We start from the raw sequence: 18,522 nt of genomic DNA, 5'->3' as shown, positions 1-18,522 counted from the left end.
ATCCCTCAAAAGGATGAAGCCCCCTGAGCTCCAGGACTGCCCATGGAAGCAGGCACCTGGCTCCAGCCCAGGCATTTGGTCACCAGTGACTGCGGTGGCGAGAGGAGTAACAGCACCATCTTCTGCCAATCCCCGGGAGCTGAGGCAGGGCTGATCCTGCCCAGCAATATATTCCCAGCTCCCGGGACCTTGAATGGGGTGATGAACCAGCTTCCCCAGGGACACCCAGCCGTCAGCAGTACTGCTGCTGAGGCTGGAGCTGGCCTTCACTCTGCCAGGGCTCAGCATGCTACAGAGACTCACCCAGAAACCTAAGTATGTGGGATGAACAACTTTATTACTGGTATCTCTTTTCAGGTAGCAAATTAAGAACTAGCCCGTGTGCAGGGCTGCTGGTCAGCAGAATAGGGACAGTCCGGGGAGCAGGAGAATCAACATGCTACAGGCCTGGGTGGCCAGGAACACACTCGTGTGTTTGGCAGCAGAATGGAGGTGAAAGCCCTCCACCAAGCAGTGAGCTCACACGGGTCTGACCACAGGGGTGCAAGCAGGGTGCACATCTGGGTTTGGCTGGAGGATTACAGCACTCTCTTGGCAGCCGGGATCCCATGCCGGGAGCCGAGCAGAGTGGCTGTCCCCAGGGGGTCTCACAGCCAGGGGAAGCATTTTGAGGGGCGAGATCCCATCCTGAGCTAGTGCAGACATTTGGGCACTCAAGGACACCAGGTGCGTGCATAGCCGAGAGGCCACGCAGAACGGGGTCTCCATTAAGGCGACAGACGGTGGGTTTCCCCCTTGGGGGGCACTGCCTGGAGAGCACTGTGGGGAAGTGACCCTCTTCCAGCCCCAGCCACTCCCAAGGGCAGGTGACACACAGGGGAGCAGGGGGCCCTCCAGCACAGAAGCCAGGCTGGGGGGAAGTGACCCTCTTCCAGCCCCAGCTATCCCCAAGGGCAGGTGACACACAGGGGAGCAGGGGGCTCTCCAACACAGAAGCCGGGCATCCCCCCACTGCCAGGGGGTCTCAGCGCAGATCCTGCCCTGTGCCAGGGTGACACTGTGTGCTGCCAACCCTCATCAGCAGAGATGGAGCCACGGGAGACGCTGCCAGCTGGACACAGCACTTTGCGCTGCCCGCAGTCCCGGCAGGCTGCCAGAGACAGGGGGACTCACTGGCCGACCTCTGCAATGGGTGCTCTGGTCTGGCCTACCCTGTGCACCCTGCCCTGAGGGCAGCATCGTTCCCCTGATGTCTCAGGAGCTGAGGAAATCTTTTGGGGCCCGGGGACAGCCAGCTCCAGCTTCTCTCCTGCTGCATGCTGAGGGCACACAGGGGTGTTTGTACACTGCAAGACCACTCCAGCCCCGAGGGATGGAAAAGCAGGACGTGACTCCGATAGAAAGGAGGGACAGGCAGGTAGTAAAGAGAACTGACGTTCTGTGTTGCTGGACTGCCAAGGTCCCTCTGTCCTGGCACCCTGTTGGCCTGTGGGGAAAGGACAGAACAATTTGGGGAAGGCACAGGGGATCTCCTGCTGCCTCTTCTAGAACCTGGGCTCGGGGAGGAAGAGAGAATGGCTGGGAGGAAAGGAGCCAACTGGGCTCAGCAGGGTGCCCTGGTGAGACGGGCTCAGCACCCAAAGGTGCTGAAGAAGGCATTTGCTTCCAGGAGCAGCCCCTTTGCGTAGACACGCAGGGTGTAGAAGAGGGTGATGAAGTCCTGAGTGCTGAAGAGGGTGTCAGCCAGGGCGAAGGCGAGCGTGGAGGGGATGAAGCCCCGGCCATACTCCACCATCCAGGTGCCTGCACTCCACTGCACTGACGTGGCCTCTCCCGCCAGGTGCACGATGGTGTCGCCTGCCAAAACACACAACCAGCACAGCTCCCAGGGGCTGCCCCACATCACACCCAAATGTGAGACATGGGATTAGAGCCTGCAGGGTTGAGCCCACCCCACCCCAGCCATGCTCCCTTTTCTCTTCCTGCCACCCACTGAGATGCTGGGATGTGCTACTGGGGACCCAAACTGCTCTGCCCTGAGCTCTTGGCTTCTGTCAGCTCAAAGGAAGGGCCTCATGACAGCAAGCAGCTGTGCCCCAAAGACATGGATGCAGCCCACAGGTCACCATAGTGCTGCACTTACCTGGATAGTAGATCTCACTTTTGGTGGTCCCCTCCTTCCATTGCCGGAATGTCCCCGAGATGACAGTGTCAGAAATATCTGCCCAGTAGCGACCTGTGGGAGGACAGACAACACTGCCTCAGTCTCCCTGCCAGGGACAGCACAGGAGCCCAGGTCTGAATCGCGGAGCAGGAGGGTCAGGATGGCAACCCCACTGCCTCAATACACCAAGAAGCACCAACAGCTGTGGTACCCTCACTGTCTGTGTGAAGAGCCATACACCACCAGCCAGGGCTGCTCAGTGTCCTTAAGCCCCATTATTTCCAATTTCTTTGGCATTTGCTGCCTCCTAAAGCACTGGGAGATGAGATGTCTGCCATCGCCTGCCAGCTGGATACGGAGAGTCCTGGCCACACAGCATGTCACACACGGGGACCTGCAGATGCTGCAGGACACTATGGGGGCTGGTCCCCTTGCAGGGAGGGTTTGGCCAGCATCATTCACCCCATACAAGTAGTGAAGCAGTGGGCTCCCTGAGCTGGGCACACCATGGCCAGCTGCACCTGAAGAATGGAGTAGAAATAGCTGAGAGAACTCCCCTGCCAGCAGCCCGGTCCCCCTGTTTACCTGAGTGTCCCCCGGTGTCGACAGCTGTCCCGAAGAGCAGCACGTACTCGGTGAGTGAGGCATGGAGCAGGCACATGGAGCCCATCCACCCACCCGCATTCACAAACACCCACTGCAGGTCCTCGTCCGGCAGGATGTGCCCTGGGTGCCTCTTTCGCAACTCCACAATGATCTTGGAGAAAGCCAGCTCATGGTCCAGCCCTGCACACCCACGGCCACTGTAAGTCCCTGGCGCAGAAAAACCTCACCCAAGCAACGCCCGAATCCCTTGCACAGCCACAGGGTTTCAGTGCACCCTTGGAGAGGTCTGCCTTGGGAAGATATCTCCTCCCTCCAGCCCTCAGCTCCCGCTGACCCAGCTCCACCGCCTCCCTGGATGGTGACGGAGAATAAGCAGCACCGGGTGCTCCAGTCCTACAGCCCAACCCAGGTGCTGGGCAATACGGGAAATCTAAATAACGTGACAGTGTCCTTGACCTGGTGACATGCAGCTCTGGCCAAACTGCCTGTGCCCGACAGGGACAGCCCTCGTCTGAAGCTCCGGGCCTGACCCACCTGGAGCTTCAGCCCCAACCAGGTTGGATGATGCCGCTGCCCTGCTCCCCTTTGCTCCAGTCCCATCTTCCACACCGCTTTTCCTGTTGCTATTCCCCGGAACCGATCCCCTCCCTCTCCCATCTCGCTGCCCAGGTCCAGCTCCCTGCCTCTCCCTGACCCCAGCCCCATTCCCCATTCCCCCCATGATCCCGATCCCCCTGTACCGAATTCTCCTCGGTCCTTCGTCCCCGCAACGCCTCCCCCCTACAGCCCAGGCCGCCGCTCCCCGCCATGTCCCCGGCTTCTCTCTCCCTCGCCAACCCCTTGCCTATCCCCATCCCCATCGCCATCCCTCCTCGGCCCCGCTCCCCGCCGCCCCTCCGCGTCCCCACGGCCGGCGGGTACCCGCGTGGTGCCGGGCAAGCTGTGCGATCTCGGCGGGGCTGAACTCGTACCGCTTGGCCGCCAGCCACCCGCGCAGCCCCTGCAGCACCAGCGCCAGCGCGCCCAGCGCCAGCCCGGCCCGCAGCGCCCGCCGCCCCCACGCCGCGCCCATGCCGCGCTCCGCCGCCCCCGGCACCGGGAGCGGGACCCGGGCCGGGACCGCCCCCGTCGCGGCCACGCCACGCACGGCCCGGGCGGCTGCGCCGGCGCGGCGGGGCGGGGCGGCAGCCTGAGGGGGCCGGGCCCGCTGGGTTTCCGGGAGTGGGGAGGCATGGAGGCATCGCTGGCAGGGGCTGCGGAGGCGGGCGACAGCTTCCGTGCCAGCGGTACGGATGGGGTTGCCTTCCTCCGTCCTTCCTCTCAGACCCCCGGCGGGGCCCAGCACGGCCCCAGGACGGGAGCTGCGGGGACCTTCCCTGCCCAGAGCAGCGGGGCTCCCGGGCTGGGACAGGGAGGAAGGGGAGAAGCTGAGGGAGGGGTGAAGCTGAGGGAGGGCATCAGGCGGCGTGTATAAGGCAGACCGTCCTGCTTGCCCCGTGAGGAGGCCTGGCGGGCGGGGTGCGTGTGCCCCCATTGCGGGGGGGGGTCTGTGACTGCTCTCCCTGCCCACAGAGCACCAGCACGTTCGGTACAACCCGCTGCGGGACGACTGGGTGCTGGTATCGGCCCACCGGGTAAAGCGCCCGTGGCAGGGTCAGCTTGAGAAGCCTCCCCCCGAGGATGTGCCCCGCTGGGACCCCAACAACCCCCTCTGCCCGGGGGCCGCCCGGGCCAACGGCGAGGTACCACCAAGGACACAGGGACCCGGGCTGCCCCTGCCACCCCCTCTTGCCTTCATGCCATCTCTCACCCCGGCAGGTGAACCCCAAGTACGAGGGTACTTTCGTCTTCCCAAATGACTTCCCTGCACTGCAGCCCGATGCTCCAGAGCCTGGTAACTTTGGGGAGCAGAGCAGGCTGCTGGGGACCCCCCGACTTGGGGCCTAGTGCTGCTGCAAGGCAGCCTGGAGAGGCTTGGGTTCTGCCTCAGCACTTTCTCTCTGTCCCCTCTCTGTCCTTCCCCAGATGACAATGATCACCCCTTGTTTCGAGCTGCCTCAGCCCGGGGTGTGTGGTAAGTACCTACATGGCTCCAGCGGGTTTGGGACACAATTTGTCAAAAAGCTGTGGAATGGTGCTGGGCTGGGTCTGCTCCCCTCATGCAGTGCCTGTACTGTACGCACCTGTTCAGTTTTGGGGTCATTCTGGGGGTTTTGGCCCTGTCCCTTGTTCCTCATCCCACTGCGCCCAGCAAAGCTGTGAGGGTCTCTGGAGACACCTGCAGTCACAGCTAAGTGTGTTTCCTCTGTAGCAAGGTGATGTGTTTCCACCCCTGGTCGGACCTGACGCTGCCCCTCATGTCCCTGCCAGAGATCCGGGCTGTCGTCGATGCGTGGGCAGAGCTGGCAACGGAACTGGGTGCTTCCTACCCCTGGGTGCAGGTGTGGGGCTGCTGGGGGCTGCTCTTTGGTGGGTGAAGGTGGGAGGCCAGCACTAGATACTCTGGCAGTACTTGGGGTTGGGAGCATCCAAGTTGTGTGTGGGCCTTTTGCTTTGTGTCCTCTGTGCCCTTTGAGCCCTGCTGAGCCTTTCCACACCCTTGGGTGTGAGGCTCTGTCCTCCTGCAGGTTGGTTCCCTGCTGTGCTGGGGACACCAGGACAGCCTGCTGCGGGGGCCCTGTGGCTGGGACCTGCTGGCTGCACCTCTTCCTCTTCTCACAGATCTTCGAGAACAAGGGAGCCATGATGGGCTGCTCCAACCCGCACCCCCACTGCCAGGTGAGGCTGTCCCACCTCTAACCTGGCTAAACTACAGGTCCCTGTGGTGACCTTACAACAAACCCTGGGGGCAGATGTGAACGGCAGTCACCCTACCCTGGTCCCGAAGCTTTTTACAGTGAGGATTCCCCTATGTCTGTCCTGTCACCCTCCCTCTGAGGACTTTCCCTTGTGCCTGTCACATGCCAGACTCTCCACCTGGTGGCAGCAGGGACCTCCAGATGAGCAGCAGGACTAGGGATACCCCTGCAAGTGCGGACTATGAGACTATGAGCACCTCAGTCCTGTGCCCCAATGTCCCTCCCAGGTGTGGGCCAGCAGTTTCCTCCCGAACGAGGCGAGCCTGGAGGACCGGAGCCAGCGCCAGCACCTGAGCCAGCACGGCGTGCCTATGTTGCTGGAGTATGCTGAGCAGGAGGCTCGCCGAAAGGTGAAGGCATGGATGTTGTCTGTGTCCCGTCCCTGGGAACTGGGTGTGTGCTGGGCTGGGCTCCCCAGCCCCCAGGAGATGGGCCCTAGGAATGCCCTGGGGAGTTGGGACTTTGTGTGTCCCCATCAAGCACTGTGTGTAACACCCCCCAGGCTGGGGACAGAGTGGCTGGACAGTGACCAGGCAGAAAGGGATGTGGGAGTGCTGGTTGGAGCTGGGTGAACATGAGCCAGCAGTGTGCCCAGGTTGCCAAGAAGGCCAATGGCACCTGGCCTGGATCAGGAATAGTGTGGCCAGCAGGACCAGGGAAACCATTCTTTCCCTGTACTTGGCACTGTGAGGCTCCACCTTAAATGCTGTGTCTAGTTCTGGGTTCTCAATTTAGGCAGGATGTTGAGATGCTCAGATTCATCTGGTCAAAGATCTGGAACACAATCCACATGTAGAACAGCTGAGGGAGCTGGGAGTGTTTAACCTGGAACAAAAGGAGGCTTAGGGGAGACCTTATCACTCTGTGCTACTCCCTGAAAGGAGGTTTTAGTCAGTGAGGGGTCAGTCTCTTCTGCCAGGCAAGCAGTGACAGGACAAGATGACACAGTCTTAAGCTGTGCCAGGGAAGTTTAGGCTAGACATAGGAAAAAATTCTTCACTGAAAGAGTGATTGGGCGTTGGAATGGGCTGCCTAGGGAGGTGGTGGAGTCAAAAAGACTGGGTGTGGCATTCAGGGCCATGGTTTAGTTGATAAGGTGATGTTAGATCATAGGCTGGACTTGGTGATTTCAGAAGTCTTTTCCAACCTGGCTGATTCTGTGATTCTGCAGGAGCGGCTGGTGGTGGAGAATGCAGACTGGCTGGTCGTGGTGCCATACTGGGCCACCTGGCCCTACGAGACCCTGCTGCTGCCTCGCCGCCATGTCTGTCGCCTCCAGGACCTCAGTGACAGTGAGAGGGACAGTGAGTGGCCCTGAGCTTTGTTGTACCCCATCCCACATCCTTTGGGCTTGACCTTTGTCATGAGGCAGCCATGCTGGTGCTGGAGGGCTTGTGTCCTTGGGGTGGAGCTGCCGAGCTTAGCTGGGGAGGGGAATGGCACCTCTGATTTGTTAGGATAAGAACTAGTTGTTAGGATAAGAACTAGCACTTCTCGTGGCACTTGTGTATTTTTGGGGTGATGAAGCACATAGTGCTCCCTGTTTTGGTGGGAGGCTTCTTCTGCTGCATTGCTCTGGCTCCCTGTGTGAGTGGGGAGGGGTGAGAATTCCCAAGTGCATCCCTCCTGCCTGTCCCTGATGTCCACCCAGGGACGGTGCTGTGGGTGACCCCACTGCACACCTGACAAGCTGCTGGCCAGCTCGGCGTGTGAACCACTGTCACTTTCCTGCAGGCCTGGCCTCCATCATGCAGAGGCTGCTCATCAAGTACGACAACCTCTTCGAAGTTTCCTTCCCCTACTCCATGGGCTGGCACGGTGAGTGGCGTGGCTCTGCAAGCCTCTCATCCCCATCCTTGTCTCTTCCCTGTGGCTCATGCAGTGCCTCTACCTCTCGGGATCTCTGCTGGTCAGAGTGACCCTCAGATGCGTTAGAAAGTCTCTTTTCCCAGCCAGGCAGTCAAAGAAGGAGTCAGAACTCTTCAGTTCTCAGTCTCAAAGTTGTTTATTGTTTCTTATATATAAAATTCTCTCTCCTGACCTGCCAAGGTGCACTCAGCAGGATAGACAGAGGCACTCTGCCTCCCCCAGGGTGGTGTTATCTTTTTATACTAAAAACTACATGTACAATATTTAGAATTACTTTCTAATACCTGTCACCTATGTTAGACAGTGAGCTTCTACTCTAAACTGATCTAAAAGTGCCAACATCACAGCAGAAGATGGAAGCCAAGAAGAAGTAGGAGGAAGGCTGGGCACACCCAGATTCCTTCATCTTGCCCCCTGAACCCCCATTCTAAAAACCCCCAAAAATCTATTTTTCTCCCCATGACAAACTGATTATTATTCTACTTATACTTTTGTGGCTTGCAGATCCTCATATAAAGTTGTTAACTTTTTCCATGGGTCATAATCAAAGTCACGGGTGTCTTGGGCTTCTGTGCCAGGGTCTCTGAGCCCCCTGGCAGGGATCCTGGCCATCCAGGACAGCCAGATGTCCTGAATTCCGACATCTACCCCCTGCAGGAGCCCCCACAGGCTCCTACCTGGCGGAGGACTGCAGGCACTGGCATCTCCATGCCCACTACTACCCCCCTCTGCTGCGCTCCGCCACCGTCCGCAAGTTCATGGTGGGGTACGAGATGCTGGCACAGGCGCAGAGGGACCTCACCCCGGAGCAGGTGGGTGCAGCTCAGGGGGATTGGGGCACCCAGGGGGCTGTGTGCCAGGGCTGTGCCTGCGAGCAGCCCCCGGCTGTCCCTTGTGCTGTGCCCTGCAGGCAGCTGAGCGCCTGAGGAGCCTCCCCGAGGTGCACTACAAGAAGAGGGCTGAGTAGGTGTGATGGGAGCAGCAGAGCACCCAGTCCTCGGATGTGAGTGTGAGAGGGGTTGTTATTGCTTCCCAGCACTACCTGAAAGGAGGTCATAGCCACGTGGGGGTTGGTCTTTTCTCGCTGATAACTAATGATAGGACAAGAGGGAGTAGCCTGAAGTTGTGCTAGGGGAGGTTTAGATTGGATGCTGGGAATATTTCTTCACCAAAAGGGTGGTCAGACATGGGAACAGGCTGCCCACAGAAGTGGTGGAATCCCTGTAGCCTGGAAGTATTAACAAAAAAAAAAAAAAAGTAAATGTGGCACTTAGGGGCGTGGTTTAGTGGTGGTCTTCACAGTGCCGCACTAAGAGTAGAGGTTTCAGATTTTATCGTTTGGTGTGCTCAGTGAGGCCACGAGTCAGCTGGGAGTGGTGACAACTGAGGTCTGGGAATTCATGTCGGTTGTGAGTCCTCTGAACTCCCAGATTCTCCTGAACCGTGTCACAGTTTGGCTGGGTTTTGGGACTGGTTTTGCCTGTTTGGGGACTCAGGGTCTAATCCTGTGGCATTCTTGTGTAGGTGGTGCTCCTTGTCTCTTTCACCATCCCAGACTCTGTCTCTGCCCCCATGCTCCTACCACCACTAAAGGGCTTACCCTCCTTACCAGTCCAGTCTCACTGGTGGGACTGGGATTTCTTCTGCCCCGTGGAGGGGCACAACCCCCCTGGACAATAAAACCTGAAGCAAAGTGCCTCTGCCTGTGCTTTCGTGGCTCTCAGCCCTAGGTGGGAGGTTTGGGGTCTCTGGTGAAGACCCCAGGTGGGCGGTAACACGGGGCTCAGGGTTTGTGCTGGTAGCCCAGTACCTGTTGCTTGTGTCCCTGCCTCTGCGCTGCCTCCTCTTCCTCCCTGGGGGGAGCTCTGAGTCTGTCTCTGAGCGCTGCAGGCTTTGGAGGAGTGGGAAGCAGAGGAAGAATGCATGCAGCCCAAGGCCTAGCCAGCTCCTGGGAGAGGGCTGAGCCCTGGCAGCCTTGCTGCACGGGGGCTGCTGGCTGAGTTGGTCAGCCCTGGAGCTGTTCGTCCTCATCCTCTCTGGCTGGGACTGCTGATGGCAGCCCTCATGCTGCCTGCTACAGGTACGGGGCTGCTGGGATGCAGCCAGGGAATGGTTCATCACTCACCTGGTGGTGCAACTCTTCCTGGTGCTGCTGTGCCCACCCATGGGGTGGGATAGTGGCAGCCTGGACCCTGGGCTGAGCTGGGGGATATTGTATTCACCTCTGTCTTTGCTCTCCTCCCTTTCCCTCCAGGAAAGCCCTGGAACTCTGCAGGGGTAGGTGATGGACAGTGATGCCACCACAGCTGATATGGGGGGATGCCAAGCACTGTGAACCCTCACACCTTCACAAATAGTTTTTATTTGTCATTAATGAGCCATTCTCACAGCTCTCTAATGAGACCCCTCTCCTTGTCCAGTTTGTGAGTGTGCTCCTGGGGTCTAGAAATACCTTGCTACGAGAGAAGTGCTCTCCTCCCGCCTCCAAGACGGCAGTCCCTGGGGAGGGCCGTGTTCCCCGTGCCCCATCCGTGCATCGCTCCCCGTGGGGCTGGGACAGATGGAAGGGCCTCCTGCCTGTGTGATGCTGGATGCCCTCCTACATGCTGGTTTTATCTTTTTGTCTGATTGCCTCATCCCAGAGCCCACAAATGCCATCACCTGACCTCAGCCCTCCCCAGGTGCTCTGGGGCTCTGGGGAGGAGCTGGTGGCTGACCCTTGAGCTTGAAGCCATCATTGTACACAGCACCCCTCACCAGGGCATCGGGGCTGCCCAGCTGGGAGCCTGGCCTCTTGCAAAACTGATTTCTCCCCTCCTGGGACAAACAGAGTCCGTTTGATCTCTGCCACCATCCCGATCATGAGCCTTTTCCATTGCAACAAGTGCCTCTGCTCCAACTTCCCAACTTCCCCGCTTATTCTCCAGGGTCCTGGGGAAGCGGCAACAAATTGCCTTAAGTGTGGCAATCCAGCTCGGGGTAATTAGCCGCTGAACCGGTTGTAACGAAGCTAGTCATCTCCCGGCACGGGCAGTTAGCTGTGATTTAATGGCCCGGCGGCTCCCAGCCCCGGGATGCTGCGCCTCGGCCCGCGGCCGTAAATGAAACTCGCAGTTAAGTCAAGCGGTATTAAACTTTACAGTCGCCGTCTCTGAAAACGGGACTCTCTTCAATAAATCAGGGCAAGTGGGATTGTAAATATCGAGGCAGGATCCATATTGCTTAATTAAACAGCACCTAATGAACAGCCTGTTTGTTGTGTTGTGATTTAGGATGGAGGCTGGGGAGCAGTGTGTGCTCAGGGGGGCTGGTGCCCGTGCCACGGTGCCCTCTGCTGCAGGTACCAGCTGCCCAAGTTTATCTGCTGCTAAAAAATCTCAGAGATGGCCTGAGAATTAGTTTGACGGTGGATTTTTTTTTTAGTTAAAACAAAATCCCCCTCTGAAATCTGAAACAGGGTGAAAGCAGCAGTTGAAGGAAGAAGAGGAGGGAGTGTGCCAGGTGTAAGAGCTTGACCCTGGTTATGCTGAGCTCGCCACTTCCTCACAACAGCTCCAGCCTCCTCTTGCCCTCATACTTTTGGCTTGTGCACAGGGTTGTGTAAGGCTGGAAGGGAGCAATGAGCCTTTTCCATGGCACAGGGAGGCATCAGGGTGGTGCAAATGGAGCTGCTGGGGATTCAAAGGCATTGCAATTCATAGGAGCTATCGCTGGTGTGCTGTAAAGCCCCAAGCCTTTTATATTTTGGTAGTTGCAGTCCACTTGTAATTAAAAAGTGATTTATTGCAGGAGATTAAAAAAGTCCAGCTGGTGAGGGATGAGGGAGTGGAGGGCCTGCAGGGCACCCAGCTGTTGTTCTGGACCCGGGAGCTGAGGCCCATTGGGATTCTCCATAAGGACGTTCCTTGATGCTGTTTCATTTCTCCAGGGGAGCTGCTGGAAATCCTGGGAGAAGTATCTCTGTGACTGGGTCATCCTTGTCCTGCATCTCCATCTCCCAGCATGAGGGCAGAAACATCCTCTGCAATCGCTGCCCTGAGCTGCTCTGGAAGAATGAACAGGGCAGGGGGTAGGGAGAGTGAAAGGAACTCAAGCATGGAATTAATGAGTTAAAATCCACTGGGGTCCCATAGGATAGGTCCCTCTGTGGTGTGCTAATGGGTCTGTGAGGGATTAGGAAAGGGACAGAATGTTGCTGTGCCAGGCTAGCACAAGCTATGCTCTGCCAGGAGCAAGGGATACACCCAGTTGGGGATCCAAATGTACAGAGATGCTTGGTGGGGGTGAGGCCAGGAATTTATTTTCATTTTTGTCCCATTTTCTGATGCCACTGAAAGAAATTGGTCAATCTGCCAAGAGATGTGACTTCCCCAAAGCTCCTGGGAAGCTTTGTCTCTACTGAAATGAGCCAATGTCCTTGCCCAGGTTGTAGCAGTGGCTGTGTCCAACATTGTGCATGTTTGGGAGACTCAGAGCACTCCCAGCTTTGACACTGACTGCTCCTGTGGCCTTGGTTGAGCCCTGGGTGCCATTCTGGGAGGCACATGGTGGACAGGCACCATTTGGCATGAGCACTTCATGGTGGAGGGCAAGGGGAAGGTTTGTGCCCTTTGGTTGGGTGTCCATGTCCTTGGCACCTGCCGCAGGCTGCAGAGCTGCAGACAGGCTGCAGATCCTGTCCTGCCCACCCCTCCTCCTCTTCCCCCTGCCTTCCAGTGCAGGTGAGACAATAAAATATTGAGCAAAGGAAGGTAATCTGTGACCAGTGAGTTTTAATCAGAAAGAAATGTTACGAGTTGAGGCCTGCTGGCTCCTGCCATGCTGCAGTTTTACTGTCCTTCCTGATACCAGGTTAATGGCTGTCATTTCATTCCAGTTTTACTATTGGATTTGCCCTTATTGTTGAGTTTCTTCTTGTCCGCTGCTGCCTGCAACCCTGATTCCAGAAGAATTTGAGTTGCAAGGATTCCTGCTGTCACCCACTGGGGGTTTTGGCAATGGAATTAGAAGAAATTAGTAAAATTTTAGGGAGGAAGAGAGGAAGGATGAAAGAAAGAAATGGAGGAAAGGAGGGAGAAAGAAAGGAGAGGAAGGTGGGAAACAGAAAGGGAGAGAAAACTAAATCCCTCACATTTCTATTTAAAAGACATCATCAGGCACTTACCATGAAAACAATTAATAATTTTAAGCAGATGCTAAACACTCTGGTGCCCTGAAGCAGGCAGGCTCCATGCAGTGGGGAGATTTTGTGTGCCAGGAGAATGCAAATCAAAACTCAGATCCCTTTTAGATCTTGTCTTAGCTGGCCATGCAAGAGCAGCTGGGACAGCAAAGAGCACCCACTGTGTCCTGGGCCACGTGGTGCACCTTCCCTGGGTTTGGCAGCTTCCTTGGCAGGAGTTCAGACTAGCAGGAAACAATTTTGGTGGTGTTTTGCCCATGTTTCAGACAGCTGGTATGTTTCCTCTGCTGATGGTCCCTGAGTCCTTCCTGCAAGGTGTTTTCAGAGCCCTTGGGCACCGTGAGTTGTGGGATGGCTGCTGGTCTCAGGTGGACACAGTGGGATGTCTGGATGCTGCCTAGCAAGCTCTGCATGGACTTCAGGATGGCAGCCCCAAGGCTGGAATTTAGTTGGTTAATCATCTGATAATACATGTAATTTTATACTGTCACATTACAACATCCATGTGCTCAGTAAGCACTGGCCCCCCAAATTTCCTGCATGCCTGGTGTTGGGGAGGTACCTTGGGGCTTCAGCTCTTGGCCGTGGGGTCCTGTCATTGCGTGAGGTTTGAGCCTTTCCCATCCTGAAAACCCATCCCAGAGTCAGCAGCCTCTGTTTGGAGCAAGAGAAACACCAGGAGCATCCAGATTCCAGCTGGATTCAACCCAAACAAAACTGTCTGGGGACAGAGGGGAGCAGGTGTGGGTGGGAGAGCAGGGGACTGCCCTGGGATGGGGGCAGCCAAAGGGAAGGTAATCTTTGCCTGCAAAAGGGAGTTATCCACCAGCAGTGCCAAGGCTGGGAGAAGGAGCTGGAGCCCTTGCAAGCACCCAGGATCTGGCATGGCTGGGATTGGGCACCCTGGCTGTTCCTGGCACACCACTGCTGCTGGAGCCAGCTGTGAAAGCCTACAGACATCTGTGCCTGCCCCGTGGGGAGGGATCTCCCTTCATCCTGATGTTCCAGAGAAGAAATCTCTATATATTTGCTAATTATCATGAGTGATGCTGAGAAGTCTGCTACAAAGCCCCAGGAGCAGCAAGACATTGCAATGCCAGGATGGATCGGAGGTGGGAAATCATCCCTTGCGGTGTGCCTGGGCATGAGGTGACTCCTGCCAGAAGCAGAGCCCTTGGGAGAGAGGAGGAAGTGGAGAGATACTAATTAGGTGTTAATAAGCGAGTAATTAGTAGATCTCCAGCCTCCTTGGTGCCCCTGGGGCTCCCTTGCCCAGCTCCAAGCCAAACCACCTGCTTCAATGTACCTAAGGTGATTTGAGCCCCTCAGGAGCAGAGATGAACAAGCTGCTGCTCCCCACACATAGTGACAGGCTCAATCTCACAAAATATCCTCATAAATTGCCCTCAGGAAACAAAGCTCGACAAATAAAAGCCAAAAGTCCATTTGCAGCCTGTTAGCTTCTAGTGTTTAATCCCTCACTTATTTTGCCTGCATTTATCTCAATATCAGGGCAGGTCCTCCACTCCCTCATGGCTTTGTGCTTGGGCAGGGAGACAGGACTCCTGGGTGCCTGTGCTGTCCCTGTGGAAAAGGCACTGCCACCCTCTTGTGCCTCAGTTTCCCCATGGCTCAAACACAATCAATCGCACAGAGGCCAGACCACATCAGCTGTGACCAGGCAGTGGGGGCCCCTGTGACAGCTCTGCAAGGGCTTTTATAGGATCCTTGGGATATCCTCAGTGTGACACCCTTGAGTTCCTCTGGCTTGGATGGCTCTGTCCCATCTGGCACAGATATGAGGAAAAAGGTTTCCCATCACTGGGACTGGCTGCTGCCCCCAAACAGCGCTGTGCAATAAACCCCTGGGTTAGCACGCCCAGACTGCTGACTCAATATTTAATTTCAGACAATAAAAATACCTAGTTTTAATTTAATTTTTAAAATCAAATTTTTAATTCTCACACAGGAAGGAAACAGAGTGAGAGCGAAGCCAGGATGGGTCCCCAGGATGCCAGCTTGCTTTTTAACCCTTCCCATCCCGCTTTCAAATTCCTCTAGGGATCAGAGATGCTCAAAAAGTATCTGTCTGGTTCCAGCTGCTTCCACTGCGCTTCAGTAGCAGCAGGACCCTGCTCCATCACAGCCCGTCAGGTCACCTCAGAAGTAGCAGATGCATTGGCACAGGAGAAAAGGAATGACCCCCAGCCTCTGCTGGGGTCTGAAATTCCCTCCGCCCTGGAAAAGACTAGCCGACACATCAGGAACTCGGAATGATTATGATAAAACCTGTGGGACACCAAGGGCATCACTATGATTTGTGCTGTCTAAATGTTAATCAGAATAATAATGCCTATTGAGACAGCTGTTTTAAAAGGCTGTGATGTCGGAGTAAAAATTCCAATAAAACTCTATTAGCCCTTCCTCGTTACACTAATGGTGCCTGCTGCTAAAAGCCCCCTGCTATAGACACCCGTATTAATGGGCTTATTACAGGAAATAAAATCTGAGGCTGAACATTATAGAGAAGCCTGATTAATTCAGCAAGGTAATCTTTTTTTTCTTCCCCCTCCTCTCTGCCTGTTCTTATTCTCCCTCTCTTTATTTAATGAATGTACTTCTTGAACTGCCAACTTTTGAGCTTTTCATGGAGTTTGGGATGATTTTAAACTGATCTCGTTCACAAAGAGATGAATCTTTGAGCTGGCACCTGGTGCAAATGGGGGGGAAGGCTTGTCAGATATCTCCATCAAACCAGGGGAGAGGAAAAGCAGCCAGGCTAGAAGTGAAGAGGTTAGAGAAGGGGGAAACAATGGATGTCCCAGGGATATCCACCTGGAGTAGTGGCTTGTGGGCCGAACAGCCCATTGCTTGTCACCAGGCAGGTGCATGTGACATTGGCCAACGTGAAGCTGCTGGGGGTAGAGCAACATCTGCCCTCAGATTCTGCTTCCCATCCTTTCTTGTCCTGATTTATCCTCTTTTGCCGTCACCTCTGTCCCTGGAGGAAGGTTTGCCTGGGTCTCCCGTTTGCAGGTGCCATCCCCAAGCCCACTGGCTTCACCCAGCGAGGCTGGCACCCTGGGCTCATGCTGAGAGGCAGAAACACTCTGACAGACACACCACTATTCATCCAGGCTATAAATAACTCCCATAAAAATCCTCTTCTTAGCCTTTTGTGTTCAGCCAAACCCTGCCAATGGGAAAGGAGACGGCATCTATTTTATGGGCGGCTGGAAGCCGGCTTTGCATTTTTCTGGCTCACGTAATCCCACAGGTACCCTCGCTTCTTTTCTTTTTTAACAGACTTTTGATTCACATTCCTCCCAGCCAAGTTTAATTATGACTTCGTTTCCTGCTACCCAGGGAGGGGAAGGGAAGAGGGCAGCTCTGCTGGTGTGTGCAAGGACAGGGAACATGGGGCAAGAAGGATGGAGAGAAAGGGGAGAACAGGAGGGAAGGAGGAAAGTGAGAAGGAGGGAAAGCAGGAAGAAGCGGACAGGCTGTAAAAAGGAAGAGGAAGAGGCAAAGGAAAAAAAGGAAGGAAAGTGAAGCCCAGGTGTGTGCCCATCCTGGGAAGCCCAGAAGGGTATCCAGGTCCCAGACTTCATAATGACTGCATTTACTGATTTCTAATTAACCACAGCAAGAAGCTGTGAACACTGTGAGTTTTTGGAGTAGTCTGGACATAGTGGGTGATGGGCTATCAAAGTCTGGAATTCCTTGATCCTAATTCCACATGGGTATGTTGCAGTCATACACGGGGCCAACATGCTACAGGCAGTTAATGATTTAATGACAATGTAGGGAAGTTAAATTGCACTGGGAAGGAGAAGATGGTGGGATTGCACAGACCCTGCCAAGCAATCCTCAGGGGTCTGCAGGTGGGGCTGGAGTTGATGTTTACCTCTGGGGAACTGTGACCTCCTTGCCTTGGGAAATGTGGTGGTCTTGGTTTGGGGATGGTTGGAGATTTTTTCTTGTGTTCATCATGCTTGTGTCCATCCTGCTGTCAAGGCAAACACCCCGTTAACAGCAGGGGTCTCTTCTGCCCTATACAATAACACAGCCAGTGCTCCCTTACTTACATGTCTACCCTAAAAAAGAATGCCTTCCACGTCATTAGTCCCTCAGATCTTGATGGAGGGGTTCCTGCTGTGATCTCCTCACCACCACACCCTTGTCAGTGCCATCTGGAAGTGCAGGTGAGGATCAGCATGGGAAAACCTGTGATGAGGGAGAGCACTCTGGGGAGTGGGAAGATGGGACAAAAGCCTCCAGAAGGAAGGGGAAAAAAAAGATGAAATCAATTTAGTAACAATAAAGCCTCTTACTGTATTAACTGCTAATCCACAAAAACACAAACACACAGAGGGAGTCCTTGGAATAAAGGCATTTAATTAGGCTATTTGCTTGAAGCTGGCTCTGAAAGGTCTGGCATGATGGAGGAACAGGCACAGTGGGAACCTTGTGGGTTATATACTTGCCAGGACCACTGGTAACCTTCCCCTTTGGTTCAAGGCCGTGGAGCAGTGCTCTCCCCTCCATGGGGACATGACTGGATCTCTCTGGACTTCCCTTTGCTGGCTGGGGAGATTGTCTCCTGGCCCCCCACGGATGCTGGGGAGCTGACTTTTCATGATGTTTCCCATCCAGCTGGGGTGTGAACTGTTGGCATCATGGGGCCATTTGCTTTTTCCTCCTCTCCTTTTCCTTGAAGGGAGGAGGCCACAGTCAGGGGGGTTATAACTCTTCTCTCCTTTCATTTGATCTGCCAGAGGGCTCAGCAGGGGGAAGACCCTGTCTCGGCAGGCTGCCCATGAGATAAAAGGCAGAGAGGGCCAAGCCAAGACATTTTTTCCACTGTTCCCCCCACCCCTTTGCCCCTTCCTCCATCCCTCCTGTTTTCTTGGCAAAGGACAAAACAGGGAAATGAGCATACTCCTTTCAAAGCCCTTCCTCTTTCAATATTGAATCGGGCCTGGATTCCCTTCTGGATGCCTGATTGCTGGCATTCCCGCTCCCCATGCAGCCTAAACTGTAACAGCTGAGGGCTGGGGATGCTGTCGGGGCACTGCAAGCACGTGTGGGGAGGCTGTAAGGGAAGCACCAGCCTCCTGCTTCCCATTCCAGTGCTGGGGCTGGGCTGCATCCCACAGACACCCAGCCCCTTGGGGTCCCTCAGCCCCATTGCTACTTTTTGCCCCCGAAACTCTGCTGCTCTGGCATGTCACAAGGTGTGGGGTCTCTGCTCCTGGCAACCTCATGGGTTGGGAGATGTTTGGCTGTGTCACCGTGTCCTGCAAAGCCTGTGCTAGTGTGGGTCATGAGAAGAAGCTCCACTGTCCTGGGATTCTTGTTAAGGCTTGGGAATGCTGTCCTGCCCCGAACTGGGATGAAAGCCACACCAGGGAACCTGGCAGAATGCAGCCCAACTCCCACTTGCTGCATTGGACTCAGTGGAGTGTTTAATTTTAACTTTTTCCAGAGATTTTCTTTTGATTTCATCCTTTTTTATTTGATTTTTTTTTTTTTGAAGGAAGATAACGATCTTGCATTTCCAAATGAAATCATTTGGCACCTGGGTGGGGTGAGGGAGAAAATATTTATTTTTCATTTAAAGCTGTTGAAACAGGATAGCTGAAATGTTACATGTCTTCTTTTTTTTTTCCCCAGAAGGTTTTTGGAAAGAGAAATTTGTTTGAAGTGACCTTTTCTTAGGAAGTGTTTTGATGAACTGGCATTTTCTGGATGAAAAAGCATTTCTGCCCAAAGTGCCTGGCCCTTCCCCAAAGAAAGGGCAGGAGCAGAGGGGCCATGTGAGCTGCAGAAGGACAGGGCTT

At 55.1% G+C, this 18,522-nt stretch overlaps 2 protein-coding genes across 3 annotated transcripts; one reads left to right on the top strand and one right to left on the bottom strand.

Moving 5' to 3' along the window:
- Positions 1-316: 316 nt before the first annotated feature.
- SIGMAR1 (sigma non-opioid intracellular receptor 1) lies at positions 317-3,842 on the bottom strand. Of its 2 annotated transcripts, XM_059492141.1 has the most exons (4): positions 3,692-3,842; positions 2,750-2,950; positions 2,144-2,236; positions 317-1,857 (listed from the first exon to the last, which is right to left on the bottom strand). In XM_059492141.1, exons 1-4 carry the CDS (start codon positions 3,840-3,842, stop codon positions 1,631-1,633), a joined length of 672 nt encoding a protein of 223 aa, XP_059348124.1. In that variant the 3' UTR covers positions 317-1,630. The 2 variants fall into 2 exon arrangements, with proteins under 2 accessions (XP_059348124.1, XP_059348125.1); XM_059492142.1 differs by lacking the exon at positions 3,692-3,842 and having other exon boundaries at positions 2,797-2,848.
- Positions 3,843-3,992: 150 nt separating this feature from the next.
- On the top strand, positions 3,993-9,190 carry GALT (galactose-1-phosphate uridylyltransferase). The gene is made up of 12 exons (XM_059492530.1): positions 3,993-4,056; positions 4,343-4,512; positions 4,589-4,664; positions 4,796-4,844; positions 5,082-5,211; positions 5,492-5,548; positions 5,856-5,978; positions 6,800-6,932; positions 7,363-7,446; positions 8,155-8,309; positions 8,408-8,500; positions 9,022-9,190. The coding sequence occupies exons 1-11, from the start codon at positions 4,002-4,004 to the stop codon at positions 8,462-8,464; spliced, it is 1,089 nt and encodes a 362-aa protein (XP_059348513.1). The 5' UTR covers positions 3,993-4,001; the 3' UTR covers positions 8,465-8,500; positions 9,022-9,190.
- The last annotated feature ends 9,332 nt before the right edge of the window (positions 9,191-18,522 follow it).

This window comes from Ammospiza nelsoni, chromosome Z (genome assembly GCF_027579445.1).
Source record: "Ammospiza nelsoni isolate bAmmNel1 chromosome Z, bAmmNel1.pri, whole genome shotgun sequence".
NCBI lineage: Eukaryota > Metazoa > Chordata > Aves > Passeriformes > Passerellidae > Ammospiza > Ammospiza nelsoni.
This window is presented reverse-complemented; position numbering and strand designations above follow the sequence as displayed.